A 27,876-nucleotide genomic window follows, 5' to 3' on the forward strand; every position below is an offset into this window, starting at 1 on the left:
CATGATGGACAAGTGTGGCAAATGGACAAAGCAACTACCTTCTCGGGAGAATAATTTTTTTATAAAGCACCTCTTATCTAATGACAGCATCTCTGAACATCTGAAATACTTTATTTGGAAGAAATAGGCAATTAAAGGTTTTACAAAAAGAGGCACAATTTTGTTACAACTCAAAAGCTTGGATTTTTTGAAGTCAATAAAAGGTAATAAATACTTTAAAACAGTAACTCACTTATCACATAATTGTGCCTATCTCAAAGTCTTGTCATGAAAACATATGCAAAAAATATCATTTTAAGTCAAATTCTGGTTATCACTAAGTATAACGCTTGATCCCTTGGAATTCGAGATACCAAGTTTCAACTGTGTATCAATTAAAGTAACAACACTTTTACCAAAATATTTTTGGAACCAAATCATTGTGATGTAGAAATCAGGGTTCAAGGCTAGCTATAAACTGGAGATTGAGAACCAGTCTCAGAATTAAGCTTTGTCATTGGTCAATATCAAGACTGAGCTCAAATCACATATCATGTTTAATTGAGACTGTCTTATAAAAGTCAGTTTAATCCTGTCCAAGTTAATGACAGTGGAATTGAACGCATCTTATTCAAAAGTGTGAAGTTAGAGCTATAACATTTTGTACATTCCATACTTTTATTAACAGTGAACTTCAAGTTTATGGAGCAGGTCACGTTTGTGTGCCTTTCTTGCTCTGGCTGAATATGACAACTATAAAAACATTAAATAAGTTAAAATGTAATAATTTCATATGACATACATATCATCAGGTCTTTGTATCAAGTCAAAAACTGACCTAGTTTGAGCTCTATGAAGTTAAACAAGAAACGCGGCAATGCCACGAAACCAGGTTTTCAACACTTTTCATAAGACTAAACAAGAGTGCCAGAATGTCACAATATACGCCCGTCACAGCAAATTTCTTTATTCTAGCACCTGTATTTGCAGATGTAATTTTAATTTTGTGGTTGTTTAGTAATCATTGTAATTCTTTTGTTTTTCTAAGTCAACAAAAAAATTCCTTACCAGGTAGAGATACCTTAAAATACACCTAAAATTAGAAAGTAACAACTATGTTGTACCACAGAAAAGTGGTCTTGGTTTTTCCCTACGGTCAATTATAAAAAAGTTACAATATAAGTTATTTATAGTAACAACTAAGGGAAGTTAATCTTAAAAAAAAAAGAAAAAAAAAGAAGTTAATCTTAAAAAAAAAAAAAAAAAAAAAAAAAAAAAATTGTAAGTCCACACAGAAATCCTTACCAGGTAGAGATTGGTCAAAATACACCTCAAAATTGGATGTAACATGCATGTTGTACTACAGAAAAGTGGTCTCGATTTTTCCCTACGTCTAGTAATGAAAAAGTTACAATATAAGCTATTTATAGTAACAACAAAGGGAAGTAATTCTAAAGAAGGGAACTGCGCAAGACACTTCGTCTCATAATGGTGTATAATTGTGCCAAGTTACATCAAAATCCCTCTATGCATGAAGAAGATATGCCCCGGACAAAGTTTTCATTCTTGTATCCTTTGACCTCTAAGTGTGACCTTGACCTTAGACCTAGGGACCTGGTTCTTGTGCATGACACTCCGTCTCATGATGGTGAACAATTGTGCCAACTTTCATCAAAATCCCTCCATGCATGTAGAAGATATGCTAACCCTAACCCTTTTTTCTATTTTAAGTAACAGTGACCTTGACCTTGACCCCAAAAACCCCAAAATCAATCCCAGCCTTTGTCTTGATATAAGCTAAATACATACCAAGTTTTATTCAAACATCTTTACCGAAACAAAAGTTATTGACCGGAAACCCTTTTTCTATTTTAAGTAACAGTGACCTTGACCTTGACCCCAGAAACCCCAAAATCTATCCCAGCCTTTGTCTTGATATAAGCTACATACATACCAAGTTTTATTCAAATATCTTTAGCGAAACAAAAGTTATTGACCGGAAACACTAGTTTGACGCCGCCGCCGCCGCCACCACCGCCGCCGCCGCCGCCGCCCCGCCCGCCCAACCAACATCTACCCCAATCTAATAACTCAGGTTTTCATTGAAAACCTGTTTAACTAGAAATGTGTCCATGGGACACAGACGCCCCCACTACATGACAAAGGACACAGATCAACTTTTGGAAGTCAGGGGCCATCACTCCTACACGACTGAATGAATCCGGACGCAAAACCCCAGGTGCACAACTGCACATGCTGATCAACATTCCTGTAAACTTTGGTGACTCTAGGTCAAATACTTTTGGAGCTACATGTGACACAACATTAAAAGGACCAATTTTTAACTAAGTCAGAGGCCATAACTCCTACACAACTGAATGAATCCGGATGCGAAACCCCAGGTGCACAACTGCACATGCTGACCAACATTCCTGTAAACTTTCGTGACTCTAGGTCAAATACTTTTGGAGCTACGCACGACACAACATTAAAATAACCAATATTTTACTAAGTCAGGGGCCATAACTCCTACACGACTGAATGAATCCGGACATGAAACCCCAGGTGCAAAACTGCACATGCTGACCAACATTACTGTAAACTTTTGTGACTCTAGGTCAAATACTTTTGGAGCTACGTGCGACACAACATTAAAATAACCAATTTTTTACTAAGTCAGGGCCATAACTCCTACAAGACTGAATGAATCCGGACGCCAAACTCCAGGTGCACAACTACACATGCTGCCCAACATTCCTGTAAAGTTTTGTGACTCTATGCCAAATACTTTTGGAGCTAGGCGCGACACAACACTAAAATGACCAATTTTTACAAAGTCAGGGGCCATAACTCCTACACGACTGAATGAATCCGGATACGGAACCCGAGGTGCACAACTACACATGCTGACCAACATTCCTGTAAATTTTGTGACTCTACGTCAAATACTTTTGGAGCTAGGCACTACACAACATTCTCAGAAGGACAGACGGACAGACGGACATGGGCAAATCTATATGCCCCCCCCCCCACCCCCCCAAAGTGGGGGCATAAAAATGTGCAAACAGTTTTCAGTATAGACTTAGCACATCTCTGTGCTTTTTTGCTTTATCAATAAACTCTGTTTACTTACCCTCCTAAAAATAGTGTATATTTTATTATTTTTTAAAGTTATGATTACCCTTTTTTTACCTAAATTCTAAAACAATCTGATGAACTAAAGGCAGTACTTCAAATGACTGACAAAAAAGCAAACCTTCAAAAGTGTTGCCAAACATAGAAATTGTCAATTCATTTGAACACTAAGACAAATTTTTTAGTCTATTTATTTTCAAAATATATTATTTAAGTTTAGACCAATAGGATATGATAAAATAAGATTTACTGTGAAATCATTAATAGTAGGGGACTAATTTTCATGGATTTCAAATTTTAATCCCAACGAACAAGTAAAATTCCCATTCATTTTATGATCAAAAGTTGAAATCCACGAATTCATATCCCCATGAAATTGCTGTTTTGACCATAAGCACGAAATTTCATGCCCACAAAATTAAATGATTTTACAGTATATTAAGACCAAACTGTCTATCAAGAGGTGGCTGCTTAGAAAGTGTTCTCTAAAAAAGAAAAACAACTTTGCTTACCTCTCTCCCAAGAACACCCATAGACCCTGCAATACGAGTTTTCCTCTGACCAGAGGCATCTACCATTGGTGCACCACCACCTTCCAAACCAAATGGATTGAACGGTTCCATGGGATCTTTGTTAGGGTTGCCAAGGTTTCGGCTGCCATGTTTTCCAAAAGGTACATCAAAGTCTGTTGTATATGTTGAATCTTTGTTATACAATTTCCCAACTGGAAAAAAAATTGCACATCTTTATAACAACACATTTTGCAATTATTTTTTTACAAAGTAAATTCGATGATCTACTTACACACCAAATAATGGATTATGGCTGAGGATGAAAATGAAAAGAAACAAATATGACAGACAACTTAAAGAAGAGCTGTTTGTAAAACATGTATGCACTTGATGATAGTCTTCCCATTTTCAGTAAAGTGATCACAAGACTTTTCTCATTGACCCACAAGGCAATATATAGGTCAAAAGGTTCTTAAGTTACTGAGCAGAAATCATTTTCAGTCTGGAGTTCACAGCGACCTTAACCTTTGGCCTACTGACCTCAATCGAGTTCATCTATTAACCAAAACAACATGGGTTCATCTACTGGCTACAGGCATTTATCTTTTGAAGTTTGACCACTGTCTCAACAAGCATTCTCTAGTTATTGAGCGGAAACCAAAAGACAGACAGACTGACAAACAGACAGACCAGCAATGAGTACACAAACAGTATACACCCTCTTCTTCTAACTAGGGTACAAAAGCTCTTCAAAATACAAGATACATTTTAATTCTTCAATCTGAAGATACAAATCACCTCATTATCAATTACATGTTTCACACATACAACATTTTGATGATTAAAACAACCAAACCCCAAATAATCCTCAAAAGGAGTATCAACACTTTATGTTAAAGTAATAATGTCTCAATCTATTTTTCCAATGACGCTCATGGTGAGTTCTTTTTATGTATTAAATCAGCTTCTACAAGTCTATTCTAAATTGTGTAAAGTATATCAGTATTATCAATTAGTACATGCAACACAAAATATCTAATCTGAATATAAATCTTGTATCAACTAAAAACTTTGACTGTAGAAAACAACTTTACAGTAGCATGCAATTCCATATTTCTGGAGATTTTCTGACAAAATATCAAGATTAAAATATTTGTATTAAAAATGTACTGGTCAGTCCTACCAAAACATTAATACCCAATAATAACAAAACCCAACATTCAAGTACAACATGACAAGTTTTATGCCCAATATTATCAAAACCCAAAACTCAAGGTTAAATAACATATTTTATGCCCCAATATCATCTAAGGTCAAATAACAGATTTTATGCCCAATAATATCAAAACCCAACATTCGAAGTCAAAATAACATATTTTATCCCAAATATCATTAATAGCCAACATTCACAGTTAAAATAACCAATTTTATTTCCAATACTATTAAGAGCCAAAATTCAATGTCAGATTAACAGATTTTATGCCCAATATCATTAATAGCCATCGTTTGAGGTCAAAATAATCTACTTTATACCCTATAGTATCAAAACCCAACATTCAAGGTTAGACAACAGATTTTATGCCAAAATCATTGATTAAAATGACCTATTTCAAGCCCATTTTCAAATCCCACCATTTAAGGGCAAAACTGCATAATTTATACTCAACAGTATCAAACCCAGCATTCAAGTCAAGATAGCATAGTTTATTTATCTATTTCAGCAGCTTATAGTATGTTAAGATTTATAATTATGATTATAACCCAGTCTTCACTGATAAGCATCTGAATTATGGTCAAATTTATTTTGTAAGTGCAAACCATTAGGAAAATGAAGATGAAAAATACCTGAGTGATCTGTGGAAATAAAATACAAGTTTAAAGCAAACAAAAAAGATCTCATGTCCATCAAAAAGTCCATGCGTGAAATAAGGCATAAATGACTGAGATTTTTTTTTTTTTTTCACCCCATGAAAATCATTTACAGTAATAAGAGCACCACAATGCGGAGCAATATACGCCCGAAGGTATGACTTTTAACCCCTAACTGTGACCCTGACCTTGAAGCGAGCCATCCGAAACATGCGCTCTGCACATTTGTGCCAAGCTTCTTTAAAATCCTTCAAGCAGTTCAAGAGTTACAGAGTGGACATGAAACAAAGTCATATGACCTTTGACCCTTAAGTGTGACCTTGACCTTGAAGCAATCCATCAAAAACATGTGCTCTGCATGTCTTCTCGATGTGGTGAACATTTGTGTCAAGTTTCTTTGAAATCCCTCAAGGGGTTCAAGAGTTACAGAGCAGACATGAAATTGCTAACGAACAGACGGACACTGGTGTCACAACATAATACATCCCTTCGGACATATAACAATGAATTCAAAACTAATATATTTTGAAAATTTGAAATTATTACGACCTATGACCACCCTCAGAGTTCTCTAGAATGATGTATAGCAAGTGTTATATTGTCTTATATTTAAAGAGAAATCCAAGCAGATGTCTATTTCAAGAAACTACAAGCCAAGAATTTATGGATTCCAAACTTTAAAGATAAAATATATATTGCAATTTCATTAATTTTGTTAGATGTGATATTTTGTGAATTGTTCCGGATATAATCCCTAAAAATAAGTCCTAAATAAAACAATGATTTCACATAAGGAATAGTTCTGAGAATACTGTGAAATCAATCAATTTCGTGGACAAAAAGTTTCTGGTTTTTTTTTACAACAATGGCAATTTTGTTGAGATATGAAGTTTTGTAGATGAATGAACATTTTAAGTGTTCATTAGAATTTTTTTTCAAATTGGTGGATTGAAGCAATCATGAACTAGAATGTGTCTGTAGGACACAGGGTGTGCCCCCACTGGTACATTTGTTATAAATGAGGGCCAATAATTCAAATGTTTGCAGTCTTAATGGGGTATAGCCTCAACAATCATTTTATGAAAAGGATTCATTATTCTAGGCCGTTTACTTTTTGAGCTATGAGCATCACAAACAAAAAATCCACTATTTTGGTTATTTCACGGGCCATAACTCTGTAATAAGAGCTAAGATTCTCAAAAGGAATGCCAAGTGTGCAAGTTCACATCACGATAAAGACTCCAGCAAGGTTTCCTGAATTTACATCTGATACTTTTTGAGCTAGGCACATAATTAGGTGAAAAAGTGTATTTTTTTACTATTTTAGGGGCCATAACTCTAAAAATAGGGGGTGGAGCCAGCCAAAAAATTAGAGGTGTGCAAGTTTATATCATGATAAAGACTTATGCAAGTTTTCAACCATTTTTATTAAATACTTTTTGAGCTAGGTGCATCACAAGGTGAAAATGTGTATTTTTGACTATTTCAGGGGCCATAACTCTAAAAATAGGGGGCTGACCCAAATGAATAATAGGAGGTGCGCAAGTTCATATCATGATTAAGACTCAAGCAAGGTTTCATGAATCTATATCAAATGCTTTTTGAGCTAGGCGTGTCACAAGGTGAAAATGCGCATTTTTTACTATTTTAGGGGCCATAACTCTAAAAATAGGGGGCAAAGCCAGATGAAAAATAGGAAGTGCGCAAGTTCATATCATAATCAAGACTCATGCAAGGTTTCATGTATCTAAATCAAATACTTTTTAAGCTAGGCATGTCACAAGGTGAAAATGTGCATTTTTGACTATTTCAGGGGCCATAACTCTAAAAATAGGGGGCAGAGCCAGATGAAAAATAGGAGGTGCGCATGTTCATATCATGATTAAGACTCGTGCAAGGTTTCATCAATTTATATTGAATACTTTTTGAGCTAGGCGTGTCACAAGGTGAAAATGTGCATTTTGACTATTTTAGGGGCCATAACTCTGAAAATAGGGGGCAGAGCCAGACGAAAAATAGAAGGTGCACAAGTTCATATCATGATAAACACTCATGCAGGGTTTCATCAATTTGTATCAAATACTTTTCGAGCTAGGCGCGTCACGAACTTCGGACAGACGGACGGATGCACGGACGGACAAGACCAAATCTATATGCCCCCACCACTCATGGGGGGGGGGGGGGGGGGGGGGGGGACAAAAACATTACAATTGGTCCCCACAAAAATATTAAAGATTTCATAGTATTCTGATTGTTTTGTTTTCTGTCAATCTACAAATCAGAAGCACACTTACCTGGGTGTCTTCTTGGCGATACATTGAGATACTCGGGAACTTTTTGTACTGACTGTCCAAATATTTCATTATCTCTCTGAAGAAAAAAAGTGTTATCTTGGAGATTAAATATAAAAATATCCACAATTTTAGGGGTGTAGCAAAATTTAACTCAAGTTCAAGTGAACCAGATGAAATGTCAGCTACAGGTGAATATGTTTTCTGGACATGCTAAAGTAAAAAGCATCTTTGCATTAGATAAATTGATAAGAGTGATGTGTGTAATACGTGATTCCACAAGACAACAGTTACATTTCTGTTGTTTAATTTTTCTCTTGACACATATCATGTAAAGTAAAACAATACCAGTTTTGTTAAAATTTTACCAAAAAGGTTCCTTTAACTTTTGTGCAAAGCATTAACTTACTGCCCTTACAATAATTAAAAAAAAACAACAGCTGTCACAAATGGTGACAAATGCCCCCGCAGCACCTTGACCTTTGACCTGGTGACCCCAAAGTCAGTAGGGGTTGTGTACTCAATAAGTACTATCAGCATGTGAAGTTTGAAGGTCCTTGGTGCAGTGGTTTGCGAGTAAAGTGCCTTCATGCAAAAAGTTAACATTGGCCCCTGTGACCTTGACCTCTGACCTGGTGACCCCAAAGTCAGTAGGGGTCATTACTCAATAAGTACTATCAGCACGTGAAGTTTGAAGGTCATAGGTGCAGTGGTTCGCGAGTAAAGTGCCTTCGTGCAAAAAGTTAACATTAGCCCCTGTGACCTTGACCTTTGACCTGGTGACCCCAAAGTCAATAGGGTCCTGTACTCAATAAGTACTATCAGCACATGAAGTTTGAAGGTCCTTGGTGCAGTGGTTCGAGAGTAAAATGCCTTCATGCTAAAAGTTAACATTGGCCCCTATGACCTTGACCTTTGACCTGGTAACCCCAAAGTCAGTAGGGGTCATGTACTCAATAAGTACTATCAGCACGTGAAGTTTGAAGGTCCTGGGTGCAGTGGTTCGCGAGTTAAGTGCCTTCATGCAAAAAGTTAACATTGGCCCCTGTGACCTTGACCTTTGACCCCAAAGTTAGTAGGGGTCGTGTACTCAATTAGTAGTATCAGCATGTGAAGTTTGAAGGTCCTGGGTGCAGTGGTTCGCGAGTAAAGTGCCTTCATGCAAAAAGTTAACGTTGTGACTAACAAACTAACGAACGAACGGAGGGATGGACAGTTGAAAACTAATATGCCTCCCTTCGGGGGCATAAAAAGACATTAATAAATGATGTTAATGTCTGATTTCCTTAAAAAGCAAAGAAACTTTTTATGATCCTGTCTTTTATAACTCAGATACAACAGTTACTTTGTTTACAACTTACATTGTGTCTCCTATAGCCTGCTCGGTCAGTCTGAGGTTCTGAAAAATAACAAGAATTTTATCCTATCAAATAAGAAAATATTTAAAGCTTTCTGAAAGACAATTTGAACCAATGGTTAATACTGAAAATCCATTTCTTTCAAATGTTTTAGTCTTTTATCTAAAATATTAGAAAGTATTTATTTTGTCTCTTAAATAATGCAAAGACATTCAGCTAGAATCGGTATACTCTTTTGTGACCTGCTTTAGTAAAAATTTGAAACTACATGTATATCTAACTAATCAAAACTTAAGAGTTCTAGTTTTAGTAGTAGTTATCTACTTCTCTAAGCTTGAGGGTGTTGTTCTTTTAAAGATATTAATGTACGTTAAACTGAATATTCTATGGCAGAATATGCTTGAACTGCCAGCAAACATTAATCATACTGTTTCTTTTTAAGGTGGTGGAGCTGCAAAGACAGTCAGAAAATTATGTATTCTCCAAATGTGATTTCAGCATTTTGCAGCTTTTACGGAATACCATACTGACAATGAACTTCATTTACATGCATAGAATGCTAAATTGCCTAACAAGAATATGTAATCACTTAAATATTGTTGAGTGTCATTACAGAGCAACAACCTTAATAATATTTTATTATGTATGATTCAGATGTTGCAGAACATGTATTGGTAGAGTCTATGTAAATTTGTCTCTGTCACAGGTGTTACAGCACATTTGCCCCTGAGTTCTCTGCAACAAATACAGAATGCCCTTTGTATAATCTAAGTAAAAACCTCTCTATTGTGTGAGTAACAGATTATTTGTACTAGTATATCTACCAGTGTTCAGTGTAACAGAATACAGAGGGGCAACAGCTGAGAGCTAATCTCTGTCAAACATAATTTCACTTGTAATTTTGGGACACACATGATATTCTAATGGCAAGTGACAATGTATAAAATCTCTCTGGCAAGTGAAAATTACAGATCCACAGTGTATAAAATCATTCTTTTCAGCACGTGACAGATTACAGAACAGCCAATTAAGTGAAATCTTTCTCTCAGGCAAGTGACAAATTACAGAACATCAGCACTGTGTAAGTCACTATTCTAAGTCAAGTGACAAATTACAGAACAAACCACTGTCTCAGGCAAGTAACAGATTACAGAACAGGCAAGTAAAATCACCCTCTCAGGCAAGTGACAAATTACAGAACATCAGCACTGTATAGTATCACTCTTTCAGGCAAGTGAAACATTACAGAGCATCAGCAATGTGAAGAATCACTCTCCCAGGCAAGGGATAAATTACAAAACATGAGAAAAGAAAAAATCACTCTGTCAGGCAAGTGACAGACACATAATACTGGCATGACATGTTAACTAGCAAGTGACAACAAAACGTTGTACAGAGTATCACAAAAGGATGTATTAGGCAGTCATTCAAGTCATTGTTAGGTATAAGCATGAATTGTTATTTGCTTACAGTTATACAGAAAACTTCAGTATCAATTCTACAAATCTAAATGTTGGCAATTATTTCATGGACTACTGCTTACCAAAGTCTTCTAAAAATCTCTCATCTACAACATGAATGAAGCAACTATTCTATAAATAACTTTAAACATACCAATATTTTCTTATTAATTACACAATGTAACATATGCATTACAAACTTGCTTGGTAAAACAGTTACCTCCCCTAATAAAACATAATCTCCTCTCAGTAAAACAGTTACCTTCCCTGTTAAAACATTAATCTCCTTCTCAAAGTCAAACAGTTACCTGCCTCAGTAAAACATTAATTAACCTCCTTCCCAAAGTTAAACAGTTACCTCCCTGCTCCCTGATAAACACTGACCTTCTCTAAGTTAAAAGTAACATAACAGTTACCTCCCCTTTACATTCACATATATTGACACAAAAACAAGAAAACAGGTATCATATGGCAAGCAAAATCTAGCACTTAATGAGAATAAAAGAGTTGTGATTTCAGTACTTGTTTATGCATAATACAAGAATTTTGTAAACATTTTTTGTACTACCAGTCACTTGACCTTGACCTTTGATTCATCGACATCAAAATCAGCAGTGGTCAGTTAAAGCCTATGAGCAATGAGCCTGCTAAATTTGAGGATAATAGGTGCAAGAGTTCTTAAGAAAATGAGCAGAAACAGTTTGTGTATTAATAGTCACTGTAACCTTGTTGTTTGACCCACTAACCTAAAAACTTATAAGCATCATTCAATGTCCATGAGCAATTTGTCTGCCAAGTGTACAAATCCTAGGTGCAATACTGTGACCTTGACCTTAAACCCAATGACCTCAAAATCAATAGGTGTCAGCCGCTGTCCATGAGCAATTTGCCTGATCCTAAGTGAAGGGATTCTTAATATAATGAGACACTGTGACCTTGACCTTTGACCTACTGACCTCAGAATCATTTCTTGTCAGGCACTGGTCATGAGCAATGTGCTTCATCAAAGCATTCTTAAGTTATTGTGCAAAAAATCGAATTGCCAACAGATGGATGGACAACCAGTGCCATCACATAATATGCCATTTTAGTATATTAAAAACACAATGAAATGAATTTATGCTATTATATAAATTTTTTTACTGATGATGTTTATTGCACTTTAACTTTACAGTCTCATTGTTTGGAGAAGTAGATATTCTTTGTTCATTTAAGTAGCATTTTATTGGGAATCTCACTAACTGAAAATATACCTACCCTTTGGAAAGAGCATTCCAACAAAGTTCATCTTATGGAGCATGTTACGTTTTGCAGTGAACACATATAGAGGAGTGTGTGCTATTGAAGATGGACTGATGTCTAAGAAGAAAGAAAGAGATAGAAAGAAAAAGGCAGAGGAGGGAGATGCAAAGAGAAAACACATACTGAAAAATACACATACAATCTGATAATAAAACATTATGCTGAAAGTCACACACATTTTGTAAAGATAAAACAAAGACTGAATGATTTAATGAAAAAAAGGAAGAAGTAAAGATACACATGAATAAAAGAAGAGAATAAAAGAAAAATAAATGTTAACCTTATGGTTGGTGATAATTGGAATAAGTGACAAGATGCTTTAAAATGAGCATTTACACAGACAGAAATGGCCGAGGATATATCAAGAATTTATTAACTTTAAAGGTAGATTATATAAATGAACTGATAATAAAAAGATTTAATGAAATCTGAAATACAAAATGGGTATCACTTCAAAAGGGAGAGATGCAAGAAATCTGGTAATTTGTGTTTTACCTGACTGAGCTCTGGGGTTATCATACATTGGTCTGTCATCTCGTCTATATGCCATGTCATCCTGGGCCCTCAACTGTAAACAATTAACAAGAATTTCTAACACTAACAATTAAAGAATAAAAAATTTACATCAGTCAGCAAACTGAGATTGAATTTAATACAAACATAAGATGTTTGATTCTCATTTTTACTTTCATACATGTATAGGACTTATGTTTAACTGTGAAAGCTGAAGGATAAAAATTCAAATATGGAATATAATTTATGTGTATGGTAAAGCACATAATGTCACTTGTGTCAAAAATACTGAAAAACAAAATGAAAACACTGAAAATCTGAAAACTTTGTGAAGCACATGAAAGCAAATGGCTTTGATTTACACCCATTCTCCATAAAAGTGAAGGAAGCAATTTAATACAAAATGGCTGAACGTTACACCCATTCTCAATAAACTTGAAGGAAGCAACTTCATGAACATTTTTACAGTGATGCATGCAGTTTTTGAACAACAGTAACCACAACAATATAAGGTACCATTCTTGTTTTTGTTGTATCTACTTTTGGTTCTGCAGATTCCAGTTTTAAGAATGGTATTTCCATTTTTGCATGGGAAGACTGTGATTTGACATGTGGAGATTTACTACATGAAGGTTCCCTCTTCCATTTATTTGTAATTTGCTTCAGCTTTGTTTGCAGAAACAAAAAATGATAAACATGAACATTTCAAACTCTGTAACTTAATTTTTCTCAAGGAACATGCATTTTACTACAGCCAAAGTTTGACTTAAAGCGGATATTTTTACAGCCAAAGTTCCACTTAAACATATCAAGTTTTGATTGAATGCACAAGAAAAAAACCTGCATTCTTCACCTAATCTTGCCTGGACATCATTACCTGATAAAGAATGAATTTGTAGCAAATGAAAAAGATGAGTGAGATGGTATATGCTTCTGTGAAAATGAAAACCATTTGTGCACCAACAATTAAAGGGAGAGCAGTTTTCAGTTGAATTTCAAACTGGAATAGAAATATTCCTTTAGTAGGCAAGGCAGTCATAGGAGTCTGTGCAGTGTACTGGCTTTGTAAATGACCTATCTGAGTCTGTGCAGTGTACTGGCTTTGTAAATGACCTATCTGAGTCTGTGCAGTGTACTGGCTTTGTAAATGACCTATCTGAGTCTGTGCAGTGTACAGGCTTTGAGGTCTCCTTCTGATTACAATCAGTATGATTACTATTCAAAATACATTTCTTGTTGTGCAATGTGGGGTTATGAAGGAAAGGAAGGGAATGCAAGCTTTAACCCTAAACCAGCTGTCTTTATGTAAATATACTCAAAAATACAGTGCATGTGTTTTCTAAATATCAAATACAGAATGAGAAATAATCAAAATCAGAAGAATTGCAAGTTAAGTGTTTTTTGTTCCATTCACTTGCATTACATTATAAACACCATTCCTGTATTGCAAAACAGTATTAAAAAGGTATTCAAACAGCAAGAGGAAGATTGACTAAGAAGTAATTCGGGTTTTTTTTTATTTTTTTTTGTTTTGTTTAGTGCTATTTATTTCAACAGTGTTTAAGGTTGTATACTGGTGAGCAGTAAACCTATCCAGTGCTCTTAGAATCTGTACCAGTACTAACCTGTTCTCTGCAAGTAATTCCCAACTCCCAAGATGAATGATTTCAGACACATTATCTTTTAATAATCACCACAGAGAACATGTCCTCACCCATGAATTGAACTCATGACCCCACAATCATCACATCAGTGCTCTGCTTATTGAGCTAACTGGGTGGATTACGTCTTCGTCACTTTGTCAGAGTGAACAAACACTACCTCCCAGTATCAAACTCTTAACCACTGAGCCATTTCAAAATCTTTTAACCCGATTCCAAAACCAAAGTCTATGATTTTAAAGAAGTTCAGTGAAGGTCCCTAATATACCCAAGTGCATATGCTGAGAGCCAAAAAATCACCCATATATGCTTGAAAATACCTTCATATCAGTGTCAATTAAAGGCCATGTAGGCTTGCCAGCTGGCTTTAAGAGATGTGGTTCTTTTAACTAAATAAATATGAACATACAGTTAGAATATAAACTTTCAGATGATGTACAAATTATATACTTTTAGACCATTTAACTAGCATGAATAGGTATGTTTAAACAAGATTTGTTTCTGTATAACCTTACAATGTAGAAATCTAGGTCTGTGATCACATATAATCTCTAATGAATCAATGAAATACATTCATTCCACATCCATTTCACACAAAAATACCTCCACACACATACATATACCAACAGACACATATATATACAAACAGACACATAAAACAAGAATTTTGTTGAGCAATATAAGTCCCTTACTGGAAAGATATCTGTCACCACATTTTTACATTGAAACTAAATTGAAGGACCTGCATATTCTCTAAATAACCCCTCATAAAGCCAGTTTCATGAAAAAAAACTCTTGTACTTTTAAAATTAAAGCAGGATCTTTCTTTTCTTGACCAATGAAAGGGCAGACAGTCAAACAGACTAAAACGGACAAAATAAAAAGATGTGCATACTCCCCATTTTGAGTTTTATATAATGTCCCAGGTACCATGAAAACATCTCTTATAAAGAACGGCAGAATTCACCAACTGTGACAGATGGCCAGACCGATGGATGAAAAGATGAACAAACAGGAAGTGAAATGAATTGCCTGTTCTCCATACTGTCTTCTACCTATATGACAAGTTTCAGTGAAAAAATCTCCTGTACTTTTTAAGTTATTACTGGATCCATTTTTCATCACGTTTTTAGAAAATCTGTTGCCACAACAACCATATTTGTTACCAAAACTACAAAATAATAGAATTAAGAAGTTATTGCGGTTACACTCTTTGTGGACAAGATAAAAGAATGTACAATGATCAATATTGTCATCTACCTGTGTGCTAAGTTTCATGAAAAAAAAATTGTACTTCTTAAGTTATTACAAGATCCTATTTTGTGCGACAGGACCAATGGATGGACTGTAACTCTACTCTGGTTTCACAGGTAAGGGGTTAAATAAAAACAAACATAAAAATATACAGGTATACACATCTTCACACACAAACCACCACCTACAGTGAAAAACAGAAATCACTATCATGATAAGCGCATTTTAATTCTTTTAAAATGTTTGATACATTATGGTGAATATATATGAAGTAACTGGGTGACTGATGCTTAATGACACTGCATGATGAAAATAATATAAGAAAGTTCATATAATTACCTACTTATTTTCTGCATGTACATAAAACCTTTTTACATTATATTCTTAAGCCACCCTCAACCTATTTAATAAAATGCTATTCTGGTGCCAAAGACTGAAAATGATTTATAATTTCTGGTATCTACATATACACAGAAATACTGCAAATTATATGAAATATGGACAAAATTGATTGTTTGTTTTCTGGTTGTCCTGAACATATATTATGTAACATTGTGCAACAAATGAACGAAACTTTTTAATCAACCCATATTATAAAAAACACTTTTTGACTGACCCAACATGCATGCACAGTGCAAAAGATGAAAAATGGATGAAATGGCACTTTCTGTGTATCAATGACTTACATGATCAGTACCATTCTAATAAAAGAAAGGAATGTATATGAATGAAATGCTGTGATATTAATGAATAAAATAAAAAGAATGATTTCTAGTCAAGTTTACATAATGACAATGCCTGTAATAGTAAAGTCTGACATGATAAATTTTTTATAAAACCCATCTCATATTGAATGCCTCCCCCTCACACATATGAGGTTGGACATTTACATATACAAGTATGCAAATGTTTAATGATGGGCAACAAACCTGTGTATCATAATTATAATATCTGTATTTCTGATGATGAAAATGAAACTGATATAACTAAAATATCCTACTTCAAATATTGATTAAAATGTTACTGTCAAACTTTAGATGGATGCTGGAGATGACAAGGATATTAATGTTAAAGTTTTTTTACCCACCCTTTCAATCTCATGCTCTAGGTGTCTCATCTGTTTGGCCTGGTCATGCAACATTTCTGAAAAAAGAACAGAAGTAAGGACAGGCTAACAGATTTAGGAGGCAAAGATTGGATTCAAAAACTGCAATCACTGCATGTTCAATTTTGCTAAAAAAAAAGAAGGCAAGTATGAAAATATTGATAGTTTATAGAAAATCAAATCTTTTTACAGCAAGTTAAACTTGTTTCTCATAGTAAGTGTGCAGTATTAAAACAGCATATTTTCCTGGTTTCAATTTTATAAAACTGAGTTTGGATGCAACTGTATCACTGGTCAGTTTCTAAAAATCTGTCAGATGCTGTAGTTTGAGATTTGTCTCCAAACTCAGCTTTATAATCTTGGGTTCTAACTTGGACATATACCATTTGCACACAGTGAACATAAAGTCAAGAATAAAATCAGCATAAAAAATGTATTCCTTTCTGGCTGTCATAAAAATTTCTCTGCACCAAATTTGTGATCTGTGTCTATATTTGCATTCATTTCAATACTGGACTGTCATGGTACAATGTATTAGAAGGACATATTTTGATTGGTGCAGATATCTGTGCAAAGGAGTTTCACATACAAACTGAGCACTTTTTTAATACTGCATCAGCTGATTTTCTCAGTAAAGTAAAATTTTATTTTGATCATTTTTTATTCTTTGGCTTAATTGATGTACACTTTGTACAGGCATTTATCTAGCTTTATTTTGTTACGGTCATCAACTTCCAATGGTAATGGTATATAATTTTTAAGAAGAAAAATCCTAATATTTATTACAGAGAAGCATTTAAAATTTCTTAAGTAACCAAAATTACTTATCTAAAATGTTAAGAAAAACTACAATGTCTGAAGTACATTATTAGCTCTAGCGCATACTGAAAACAAATTTACAGTTACAACACACATTTTAAGCATACAACAGCAACTAACTTTTTATGCATACAAAATGCACAAACATCTCTGAGACAACTATGTAAGCGTATGAATTATACATAAATGAAAAAATATCCATTCATGTGAAAGCTGTTTTTCTTTCCACTGAAAAGAAAACAATCCTGTTTAAGTGTTTAATGTAGGAACGTGTATATATGCACAGACTCTGTCAGACTGAAAATATAACTTGTTCTAGGAGTGAAGGAAATACGTGAAAGTTGTTTCTACTGTGTCTCAAAAACTGCTTTTAACTGTGTCTCAACTTTAAATCTGTACAAACGTGACAATTGTTTAGGTGCTAGTTACAGCATCATATGAAATAGCTTGTGGTTCTGTGAAAATATCAGATGACTTCTTGGAGAAACGTATACAAAAAAACCTAATAGTTCCATAATTAAAGTGCTAGTAACAGACAGAAGTTAGTTACTAAAATTGTACCAAATTAAAGGAGTAATAATAAATTACTATTGTTACATTGTCATTACATCTTAAAACTAAACTTTCTTTAATTTGCAACAAGATTGGCAAACTGTCACAGTAAACACCCGTCACAACAAATCACTTTGACTTTTGAAATACTCTACTTATTAAGCTGACTAGTTATCAATTTCCTCAATTTTGACTAATTCAAGGGCTATAACTCCAGAGAAACAAAGACTATCCTTCTGGTTATTGAATTTGGCTAAGATATAATGCCCATGATAAACATTCTGACTAAGTTCGATGAACAATGAATAAGAACAACTCAAGTAAGAGAGTTTACTGTACACTATATAAGTTTTTACAATTTTTATGTATTCAAATGCCATAACTCCAGATCCTCCAGGCCAATTCAGCTGGTAATCAAAATTTACTTCTATGAGATATTATAACCATTAACATTGTGACCAAGTTTGGTGAACACTGAAAAAGACAGTTAAAAGTTAGAGAATGGGCAACTTTAGTGGATACCACCTGCCTGCCTCCTGCTGGCACATGCCCTAGATGCTCACATTATATGTATAAAAAGGTATTTAATGCACATTCAACCATCAATAAATTTAAAATCTGATATCTAAAAGCTATGCCAATCAGCTTAATATTTAGTTTCAAGTTTCTCTGAACAACAGTTTTCTACTCTAAAAACAAATATATTATTCTAGCAGTAAAACATGCAGGAATAAAAATAGCCTGGGTTAATGAAAACTCGGTAATATCTCATCAAAATCAAATTATGGAGTTTTCAGTATACCTACATTTTCAAATATATTATAATGTGATAACACTGAATTACAGAAATGAATTGCAGAAAAAGATTTTTGCTGGTTATTTAGAACCATTTCAACATTCCTATCTCTCTGTTGAGTATGAATCAGCATGACAGATACCAAATATTATGTTTTAGTTTAAATCATTAATTTCATATACCAGATATTTACACAGTTCAATTAAGGTAGCAGACCCGTAATGACAAGTTGATTTCGTATCTTAAAAAATGAATTATGTTTAACGTTCATTATACTGTATATTCATACAACACCACAACATTGGTATTATAAGTTGAAATCTTGAATATCGCCTGTGTGTGGACTAATCACATTGTGATCGAAGTCGAGACTAATTAATTGACAATGATGAGACAACAGAATGATATGTTTGATGAATCCCTTACGTTTTCTCACTCTAGAAGACTGAGTGTATGAAAATGGAAGAGACCTACCATTTATATTGTTATTCCTGTCAGCTGAAACGAAAAATCAAATTTCTTTCCATCAGAAAACAAACAGATTTTTCATATATTCATCAATTATCATTATTGTACAAACTTCAAATTTGGCATTGAGAACCTATGTCTTCTCTTGTCTTAAACACCAGGACTTGTACTATCAGTCGATACAACTCGTTTATCTTCTATATTAAAGATCTTTTATCACACTTATGTAATAAAAGTTACATGTTTCTTTTCTTTAATGTGTCAAAAAGAACTGAGTTTTACACGAAATTAATCAAATCAATCCACCACACATACACACCGAGAAACTCAACAGTCCCCACAGACCAAAGCAAAATTATTAATCCAACCAATGTATTTTATTTGTATAAAAGACTTCTAAAGTCTCTGCTTTGATTGATTCAACATCTATTACTTTTCTTAAATGCAGAAATATTGCATAAGATATACTTTTCATATGCTGTTAATTTTTATAATTTTTATGACCTAATCAATTTTGCTACACTATACACAAACAGATAAACGTTGAAGACAGGAACAAAATGTCTCCCATGAAATTGGAACATAATTATAACTATAATCTAGTTTTCTAACTACTGATTACAAAAGAAGTTATAATACGTGTTAAAGGCTATTCTATTTGATTTATGCACATGTATGCTCAGTACATGAAGCTTCAAGACACGTACCCATTTTACCAGGTTCCCTATAGTCATCATGGCGACGGTCATGCTCGTGATGATAATCAGGATGGCGCTCCAGCTGATTTATGTCACGTCGGAGCTCGCTAATCTCGCGCTCCTGTTCCCTAAGTATGTCTGAAGTAGTGAGCAAGACTCAACCAATGAGTACAAAGCTACTACATTACAATTATCTACAACGTTTTTAATTTGTCTGATGTAAATGCCCAACAGTAAGTTTTCCCGCCATACAATTTGTATTTGCTTTCCTAAATTTTTCTGTTTTTTGCTCCAATAAAATTACCTCAAAAATTCCAGATCTCATTAACCCATAGTTTTCATAAAATATCTCTATCATCCCCACTACCCTCTAGTCAAAAACATACATCAAGTGCATCTAACATTTCAGGTTTACAGAAAACCCGAAATAAAACTAAAGAAGTTGTTCATTTATACTGCAGACAACTGCCTTGTGACTCCTTTAATTTATCATGTAAAATATGAACTAATCAATCTTATTAGGTTTCCTTTGAAAGTAAATGAGGTTTATACATTAACCTAATTAAAAACAAAACTGAGTGAACTGTGACAATCAAAATGACATACTCTTCCAGTGCTTGTGTCAACATAACAAAATATTGTGAATAAATTATAAAGCAAGTACTGATTTTTAACCAAATTTTGCTGACTGACACCTTAAGAAACATTACTCTGAGAAAAAACTGATAACATGTGTTTATTAGACAGAATAATGATGTATTATTTTTGAAATACTGAAAATAAAATTTTACTCAATTAATTAAGTCTACTTTAGTTGCTTATAAAATAAGTAATGTATTTTATCACAAAATCGCACTTATAATACCTTATGCAATAGATATACAGTGCAACCTCTGTAGAGCAACACCCTTTGGGAGATACAAATACTGACTGTTATGTAGAGGTTGTTGTTCTGGAGAGGTAAATTTGATAGTATATTTCAGCTTAGGGAAATTTTGATGATGTTGTTATAAAAAGGTTTCTGCTTAAGAGAGGGCCGCTCTGGAGAGGTTGTACTGTAATACTACTCAACTATGACATATTTGGGATGCAGACGCCTCTAAACAGAAAATGCACTAAATTATGCACTCTAGATAAAAAAAAATGTCTCTGGATTATATTTTATCTTGGATAAATGAACAACCACATTAAACATAATAATTTTTCTGCACTAAAAAACACACTAAGTTACATTTCTTTATAATTGGTGACAAAAACAAGAGAGCTCTGTCACTTTTGGTGACAAATGCCCCCAAAGCATGCCCAAGAATGCTACAGTTGTCTGCACCCAAAAAAACACACATCATTTCGTGACCTTGACCTTGACCCAAAAGTCCTGGGTCATATTAAAGCGTGACACGCCTTCTCAATATGGTTAACATTTGTGTCAACTTATTTTCAAATCCCTTGATAAAAGGCAGAGTTATTGACCAGAAAAGAAACACCTTTGACTTCTAAGTGTGACCTTGACCTTTGAGCTAGGAGTCTATGTCTTGCGCATGACATGTCATCTCAATAAAGGGAAAACTTATGCCATGTAATTTTAAAATCCTTTCATCAATAGCAGAGAAACTGACCATGTTAACCTTTAACCTCTAAGTGTGACCTTGACCTTAGAGTTAGGGGTCTGGATCTTGCACATGACATGTCATCTTTTTGTGAGGAATCTTTATGCCAAGTAATTTCAAAATCCCTTCATCAATGGCAGAGTTATGGATCGGACATGAAACAGATCCTGTTAACCTTTGACTTCTAAGTGTGACCCTGACCTTCAAGCTAGGGGTCAGGGTCTTGCACATGACAAATCACCTCATTATGGTAAACATTTATGCCAAGTTATTTCAAAATCCCTTCATGGATGGCAGAGTTATGGACCGCACAAGAAACAGACCTTGTTAACCTTCAACCTCTAAGTGTGACCTTGACCTTGAACTAGGGGTCTGGTCTTGCGAATGACACGTTGTCTCACAATGGTGAACATTTATGCCAAGTTATTTCAAAATCCCTTCATGGATGACAGAGTTACAGCCCAGACAAGAATTTACACAGATGGACGGACGCCCTACCAAAATGAAGGAGAGGGTCATTTCTTTTGTTATTTTCTTTTGTTTGAATAGGGGGCCCTGGCCCTATAATCTATTGTTAATGGATTGAAGCTATTGTTCTCTTTACTGTTAGATGGCCCTCTCTTTCATTTAAGTTGTTCGTAGACACACACACAAATGGACAGACAGTGTGATTTAAATACGCCCACCTTTGGGGGCATAAAAAATCCACTTAATTACATTCCTTTATGAAAATATTCTGAATAAATACTCCACAAAATTAAACATTCTGGATTAAAAATCCACTAAAGTACATTTCTTGAAGATTGTGGATTGAATATCAGTCTGCTGAAATACATATACCTTGATGATGATATTCTGATAGATATTGTACTACATTAAACTACATTAAACATTCTGGATTGAAAATCCACTACTTTACATTTCATTTCTGAATGATTATATTTTGAACAAATACTCTGCTAAATCACAAACAAAGAAGTGTAAGTACTGGAAATCACTTTGTTCATAAAGAAGGTTCTTCAAAATTGTGTTCATGTGAAATAATACTCTTACAATAAACAAAAGGCAGTTTTTGTTTGATTTTAAGACTGTTCCAGCTATCTGCTGTCATTAATAAATTACGGTCGCTCTCCACAAGGACCTGACTTCTCCATTATAAGCAAAACTGTTTCTGGTAGAAGTGTCTTGCTAAGCTAAGAAACTCTTGAAAAATCTCTCTCTGGATCGAACTATGCAAGCAGGACCCAGTTGTTCGAAATTTAACAGCCGATTAACTTCTACTGGTTTATATTTTGACATTTTAGAAGACTTAGAAAAACAGATGTATAAGTTAAGGATTATCAACACTAAAAAGTCTTTACAGTAATGTCAAAACATCATACTAGTGTTTCCCATCAAGATAAATATTTTGAATCAAAATTTATCAGTGGTTAGTTAACAGCTGGTAAAAGTTTCAAAAGTTTCAGTTTAAAAGTTCAAAGTTCTTACAGTCATCATTTACAGATTTCCTCCATATATATATATATTTGTTACAGTTTTTTTTTCAGTACCTTCTTCTTTAATTGAATAGACAGAAAAGAATGACTGCAAAAGTTTCCCCTTGCTGTACAGAAGAGAATGACTAAATGACTAAGTTTGTGTTTCCACCAGAACGTTACAAAACTTGTGTTCCACTAGAACAATTAAAGGCAGTGTGTTCAGAAATGGTGTTCAGAAACACAAGTAAGTGTTCAGAACCAAGTACAAAAACATGCAAAGAAATTCTGTTGCACGTAAAGAATGAAGAAGTACTCCAAATAATGACATACCAGTTCTTGGACGGTACGAATCAGAATAAGAAGTTCTGACCATCGGCATTGTTGCCGCTCTACCAAATGCTACAGAAAATGATCACAGAAAAGTAAATAATATTTTAATTATCAGATCAATCACTCAAAATAAGCTGATCTAGCATCAATAATTTAATTCTATGTGACTTTACATATCATCAATAGTATTACAGATTGTTCTATCGATGCAAAATCTTATAACAACTGTTTGTCATTGCACTTTTTATCTACTTCAAAAGTTTATTTTCATTTTTGTTTGCACCCTTCTTTAAACTATTTTCCTTTACTTCAAGTTGAGTTTAATGTCAAAATGATATCTGAAAATAGGCCAAATAGTTGATATGCATGTCAATATATTATAAACTTTAAATTCTATAAACAATAAAGTGAAACAATAGATCTGTGACATTTAATACAATCTCATTGATCAAGTTACACTAATTGTTCATTTAAAAAAATATAATTATAGTTTCTCAACTTACAATGTAAATGAAAGTTAAGCCCACATATCACCTACATACTTGGAATAGTGACCATTAAGTATGCATAGGATAGCTTCAATGGCAATGAATTAATTTGTTTGGTATAACACTGTTTTTCAACAATATTTCAATTATGTGAAGTGAGTCAGTTAACCTATCAAGTGTGAAGTGAGTCAGTTAACCTATCAAGTGTGAAGTGAGTCAGTTAACCTATCAAGTGAAGTGAGTCAGTTAACCTATCAAGTGTTTTCTGAAAGAAACTCACAACTTCACCACAATACTTGGAAATAAAAGACAAATTATTTCACACACAAGGTATGCTCTGGGGTCAAACATGCAAAATTTTGTTTAACAGTCTTATAATGGACCCTACCTGGCAATAAAATCCAGTCACAGATTTAAAATCTTTCATTTCACAAAATTGTGCTCAATATGAAACTGTATCTCATTTTTAAACTTAAATTTGTGAAAGAGATACAATTTTTTCCAATAATTTTTATCCCTGCAAGTTTATCAATGTTTAAAGACTTAGACTAAGGAACATAAAATAGTAAATGTTTATGTTATATTTGTCTCACTGTAGGTACCATAACCTCCTTTAATTGCCAGCACTTGGTACATTTTCAGGGGATGTTATGGCATTGCTAAGCTGTCTGTAAATGTTGAAGAATCATTCATGCAAACTTCCATCACAATAACTGAAGTAATATACCAAGGATAGGAAAAGGAAGAAAATTTAGTGTTTCAAGTCCATTTCATTTTAAAACATTGTACTTAAAAGTTTGAGTGTCTCAATGAAAATGCAAATCTGACTTTGTGTTAAGCCCAATTCTTATTCTAAAAGTGCTTAAGTAATCAATTTTGAAATTGATGTAAAGCCTGTCTGTGCTAACCTATACATAATGACAGACCATTCAATTCCACACAATCAAACTGCTTTTTTTACTAAAAACTGAAACTATTAAACCCATAATTTACAGTATCTTCAGACTGACAAATACTTTAAGATAGAAAATCACCTACCATTATTTGGCTTCATACTTAATCATAAAATTTCAAATTTTAAAGAGTATCCTGTCACACTTGTTTTATAGTTTAGATTATAATATCTGTTATTCCTATTTTCTTGAAGTATAGTTTCCTCTTTGAAATGACTACCCCAGTAACTAGTATGTTTTGTCAATGTTATTTTATTTACAAATGAACATGTTTAAACATATATTTACTCAATTATCAGTGCACTCTCAGTTTCTAAGCTTTAAGCTGATAACCCCTTCAGTGAGTGTACATAATACAGGCCATACTTATACAGGAGACCGTTAAGCCTTTTTAAATATTTTGTTTGATTAAAGTGCTAAAAATAGCCTTTCAAACATTAATATTTTTCAAAATTTTAAGTTTTTAATATCAATTTTTTTCATCACATAAGTATTATATCACAATTAATACAAGTACAATGTATTTAATACCTTGAATATTAAATATTTTAAAAGCTGTCTTTTTTATGACCATTACATTTTTTGTAATACTTTCCTATAGACCTATTTAACATACTTAAATTCAAGCATTCCAAGATATATACCATTTTTATACCTCTATTCCTTTCACCTTTAATGGTAAAGATTAAAGGGTATACACTTAAAATCTTAAAAGCACAATGTTAATGTTTTACTACCTTTCACCAATACAATATTTATCCACCTTAACTACTGACTGTAAATAATACTTTTGAACTGAAAATTCTTTTGACAATATGAAATATTAAAAAATTTATGTATTTGACTGTGTATAGGTAGGATTATTAATCATTTCAATGGCTTGTACAAAAAAGATTAAAATTCAAACAAAGTTTACACTTAAGTCACACTCATTCACAAAATGCATGTAGATATTGTTACATGCTACTTACTATGTAGTTTCTGTAAGTTCACAATCAATTTCTATAGAACAGAGGACAAAATCTTTAAATAAGTGAAATTTCATTCTAGAGTTTTCTCTTATCAAATCTGAAATTTCAGTTCAAAGTTGTCATCTACAAACCGTAAACTGATATCAGTACTTTATACCTTAACCACATAATTCATTTCACCATATTATTAGATCCTCAGTTACTTAAACTGTAAGTTGGGGTAAAGGTTTAATAGTTGTGAAATTTGGGGTTTTGGATCAGACAAGTATAAAAAAAGTTAAAGTACATTACCTTCTCTTCTTTCTGGCATGCTGTTCCTCTGTAAATTAAATAAAAAACACATTAATAGACTCTTTCATAAAAAACTGCCATATTTTCTTCAACAGAAATATAACACATTGCAAGAGTAATGAACATTATAAATTAAGTTTAATTTGTCGAATGTCTGAAACACTATGTGTTTATTTCAGTATATTGCTTTTTGGAAAATAAATTCTTCAATAATAATAGTTACTTCTTTGTGAAAAGGAAATTTACTAATAAATGCATAATTTTCTAAACTTATTATGAAGAACAAGTGATTAAATATATAAGCACTGTTGTTAAAAGTTAATCTGCATGACTTAAAGCCTCTCCAATACACGGCTCATCCTTCCAGAAAATATGTTTGTTTACTTCTTAAAAGACAAGCTGTTGCATGTCATATCAATCAAAACTATAACCAAAACTTAGATACAGCATGTATGCAATTTCCTGCCACGTCATATATTGCAGACAAAGAATCAAATCAATGCCTTCTAGGTCTATGGCCTGCTTCACGAAAGTTCCAGAGTGTCATCCTTCATTCTCTCCCAAGTACAGATGTTTGCAAAGCATTTTTTGTATACATTTTAACTTCTGCTGTCTCAAAAATCTGTCCTTGAAGTAAAAGCTAGGATATTTCATGAAACACTTTTTATCAGTTTTAATTTTATGAAACTTCATGAAACAGGCCTCAGAAACACAGCAACTATCAATGCATCAAAAGACTTTCTAAATTCAAAAGCACCAAACCAACTGCTAAAAATAAAACAATTTTGCCATTAGCAAGTGCACTCTGCCAGAACATTTTTAGTTCCTTTTACCAGTATCTTCTATTTAAGAATGTATGATACTTTACTGTTTTTTTCTTTCAGACATGACATGTGACCAAATGATTCCTTTGCATATTCCATAACAGCCTTTTTTAGTGGATTTTCATTCAAGCTTTTGATCACACCCTAGTCTAAAGACCTTATCATACTAACATTCTACCCCTTAAACATACCTTACAGTCATGCAAAATATCTATTTTAACTGCATTTTTGTACATTATTCGTAAGCTGAATGTGCATGAAATCATAATTCCTTTTTGAACGCAAGATTATTGGCCAGTTGCAGGACAGATCGCCCGATTACTCGCAGATCAACGTTAAGCGGCGGGTTGTGTTATCTAGCTATAATCTCAGATTATCCCGGAGTCAAACGAGTTGCGCATGAAAATTTCAAGTCTCACTCATTCGAGTTATGGATGATTGGCGAATCATGTTTATTGAAGCATTTACATGTATAGTAGGTGTATGTATATACATGGTATAGCATTATCAGATTGAAGATGTCCAGGCAAAAGGTCGTGTTATTTTCTCCTTATGAGAAAGAAGTTTTGAGCTTGTAGAGAACCATAAGATCATAGAAAGTAAATGCAACAATGCGAAGATACTGTTTCAGAAGGAGGAGGCCTGTATTAGTTCTGTCTCCTACAATGCGCTCTCTCCTTAAATTTCTATCAAGTTACTCAAACATATCCAGGTAAACAAATATGTAATCAAACACAGACATACTTTAATTTACCTCATGTACAATTGTAAACAAACCAATTACATAAATGAAATATGCTTTGACACAACGATAAACCTACTAACAACCAGGTTTGTACAAGAAGTGTCCACTGAGAAATCATTAGAATTTCGTCGTGCAACCCAGCCATAGTTTGGCCAAGAAATATAATGGTTACCTAAGAAGCATTTCATGCAACCCGTTTGATCGGCAGATCACAGTAACTCTCACTTAACTCTAGCTTACAGTTGTCTTGCAACCAGCCATATATTTCTGTCAAAAGAGAGGATGGATATCCCATATTTTTAGCATTTGTTAAACTTAAAATGTTCAATATCCAAACCCACTTTTGGCCTATGTTTCACAAAAAGATTTACCTCAATTTCTTCCAAGAGGATTTTATCATAAAGCTCATGAATAACT

At 33.7% G+C, this 27,876-nt stretch overlaps 1 protein-coding gene across 1 annotated transcript in view; it reads right to left on the reverse strand.

Moving 5' to 3' along the window:
• Window positions 1-660: 660 nt before the first annotated feature.
• Window positions 661-27,876, reverse strand: part of LOC123560657 (uncharacterized) — a 62,209-nt gene continuing 34,993 nt past the window's right edge. Inside the window, exons 13-24 of the mRNA XM_053516966.1 lie at window positions 25,891-25,918; window positions 23,188-23,256; window positions 19,782-19,910; window positions 19,081-19,104; window positions 16,422-16,477; window positions 14,401-14,469; window positions 12,402-12,474; window positions 10,688-10,711; window positions 9,148-9,185; window positions 7,790-7,865; window positions 3,627-3,838; window positions 661-732 (exon numbers count right to left, since the gene is read on the reverse strand). Of these exons, the coding sequence (XP_053372941.1) occupies window positions 661-732; window positions 3,627-3,838; window positions 7,790-7,865; window positions 9,148-9,185; window positions 10,688-10,711; window positions 12,402-12,474; window positions 14,401-14,469; window positions 16,422-16,477; window positions 19,081-19,104; window positions 19,782-19,910; window positions 23,188-23,256; window positions 25,891-25,918 (870 nt within the window). The remainder of the gene's footprint in view (window positions 733-3,626; window positions 3,839-7,789; window positions 7,866-9,147; window positions 9,186-10,687; window positions 10,712-12,401; window positions 12,475-14,400; window positions 14,470-16,421; window positions 16,478-19,080; window positions 19,105-19,781; window positions 19,911-23,187; window positions 23,257-25,890; window positions 25,919-27,876) is intronic.

The sequence above is a fragment of the Mercenaria mercenaria genome, chromosome 10 (assembly GCF_021730395.1).
Source record: "Mercenaria mercenaria strain notata chromosome 10, MADL_Memer_1, whole genome shotgun sequence".
Taxonomy (NCBI): Eukaryota; Metazoa; Mollusca; class Bivalvia; order Venerida; family Veneridae; genus Mercenaria; species Mercenaria mercenaria.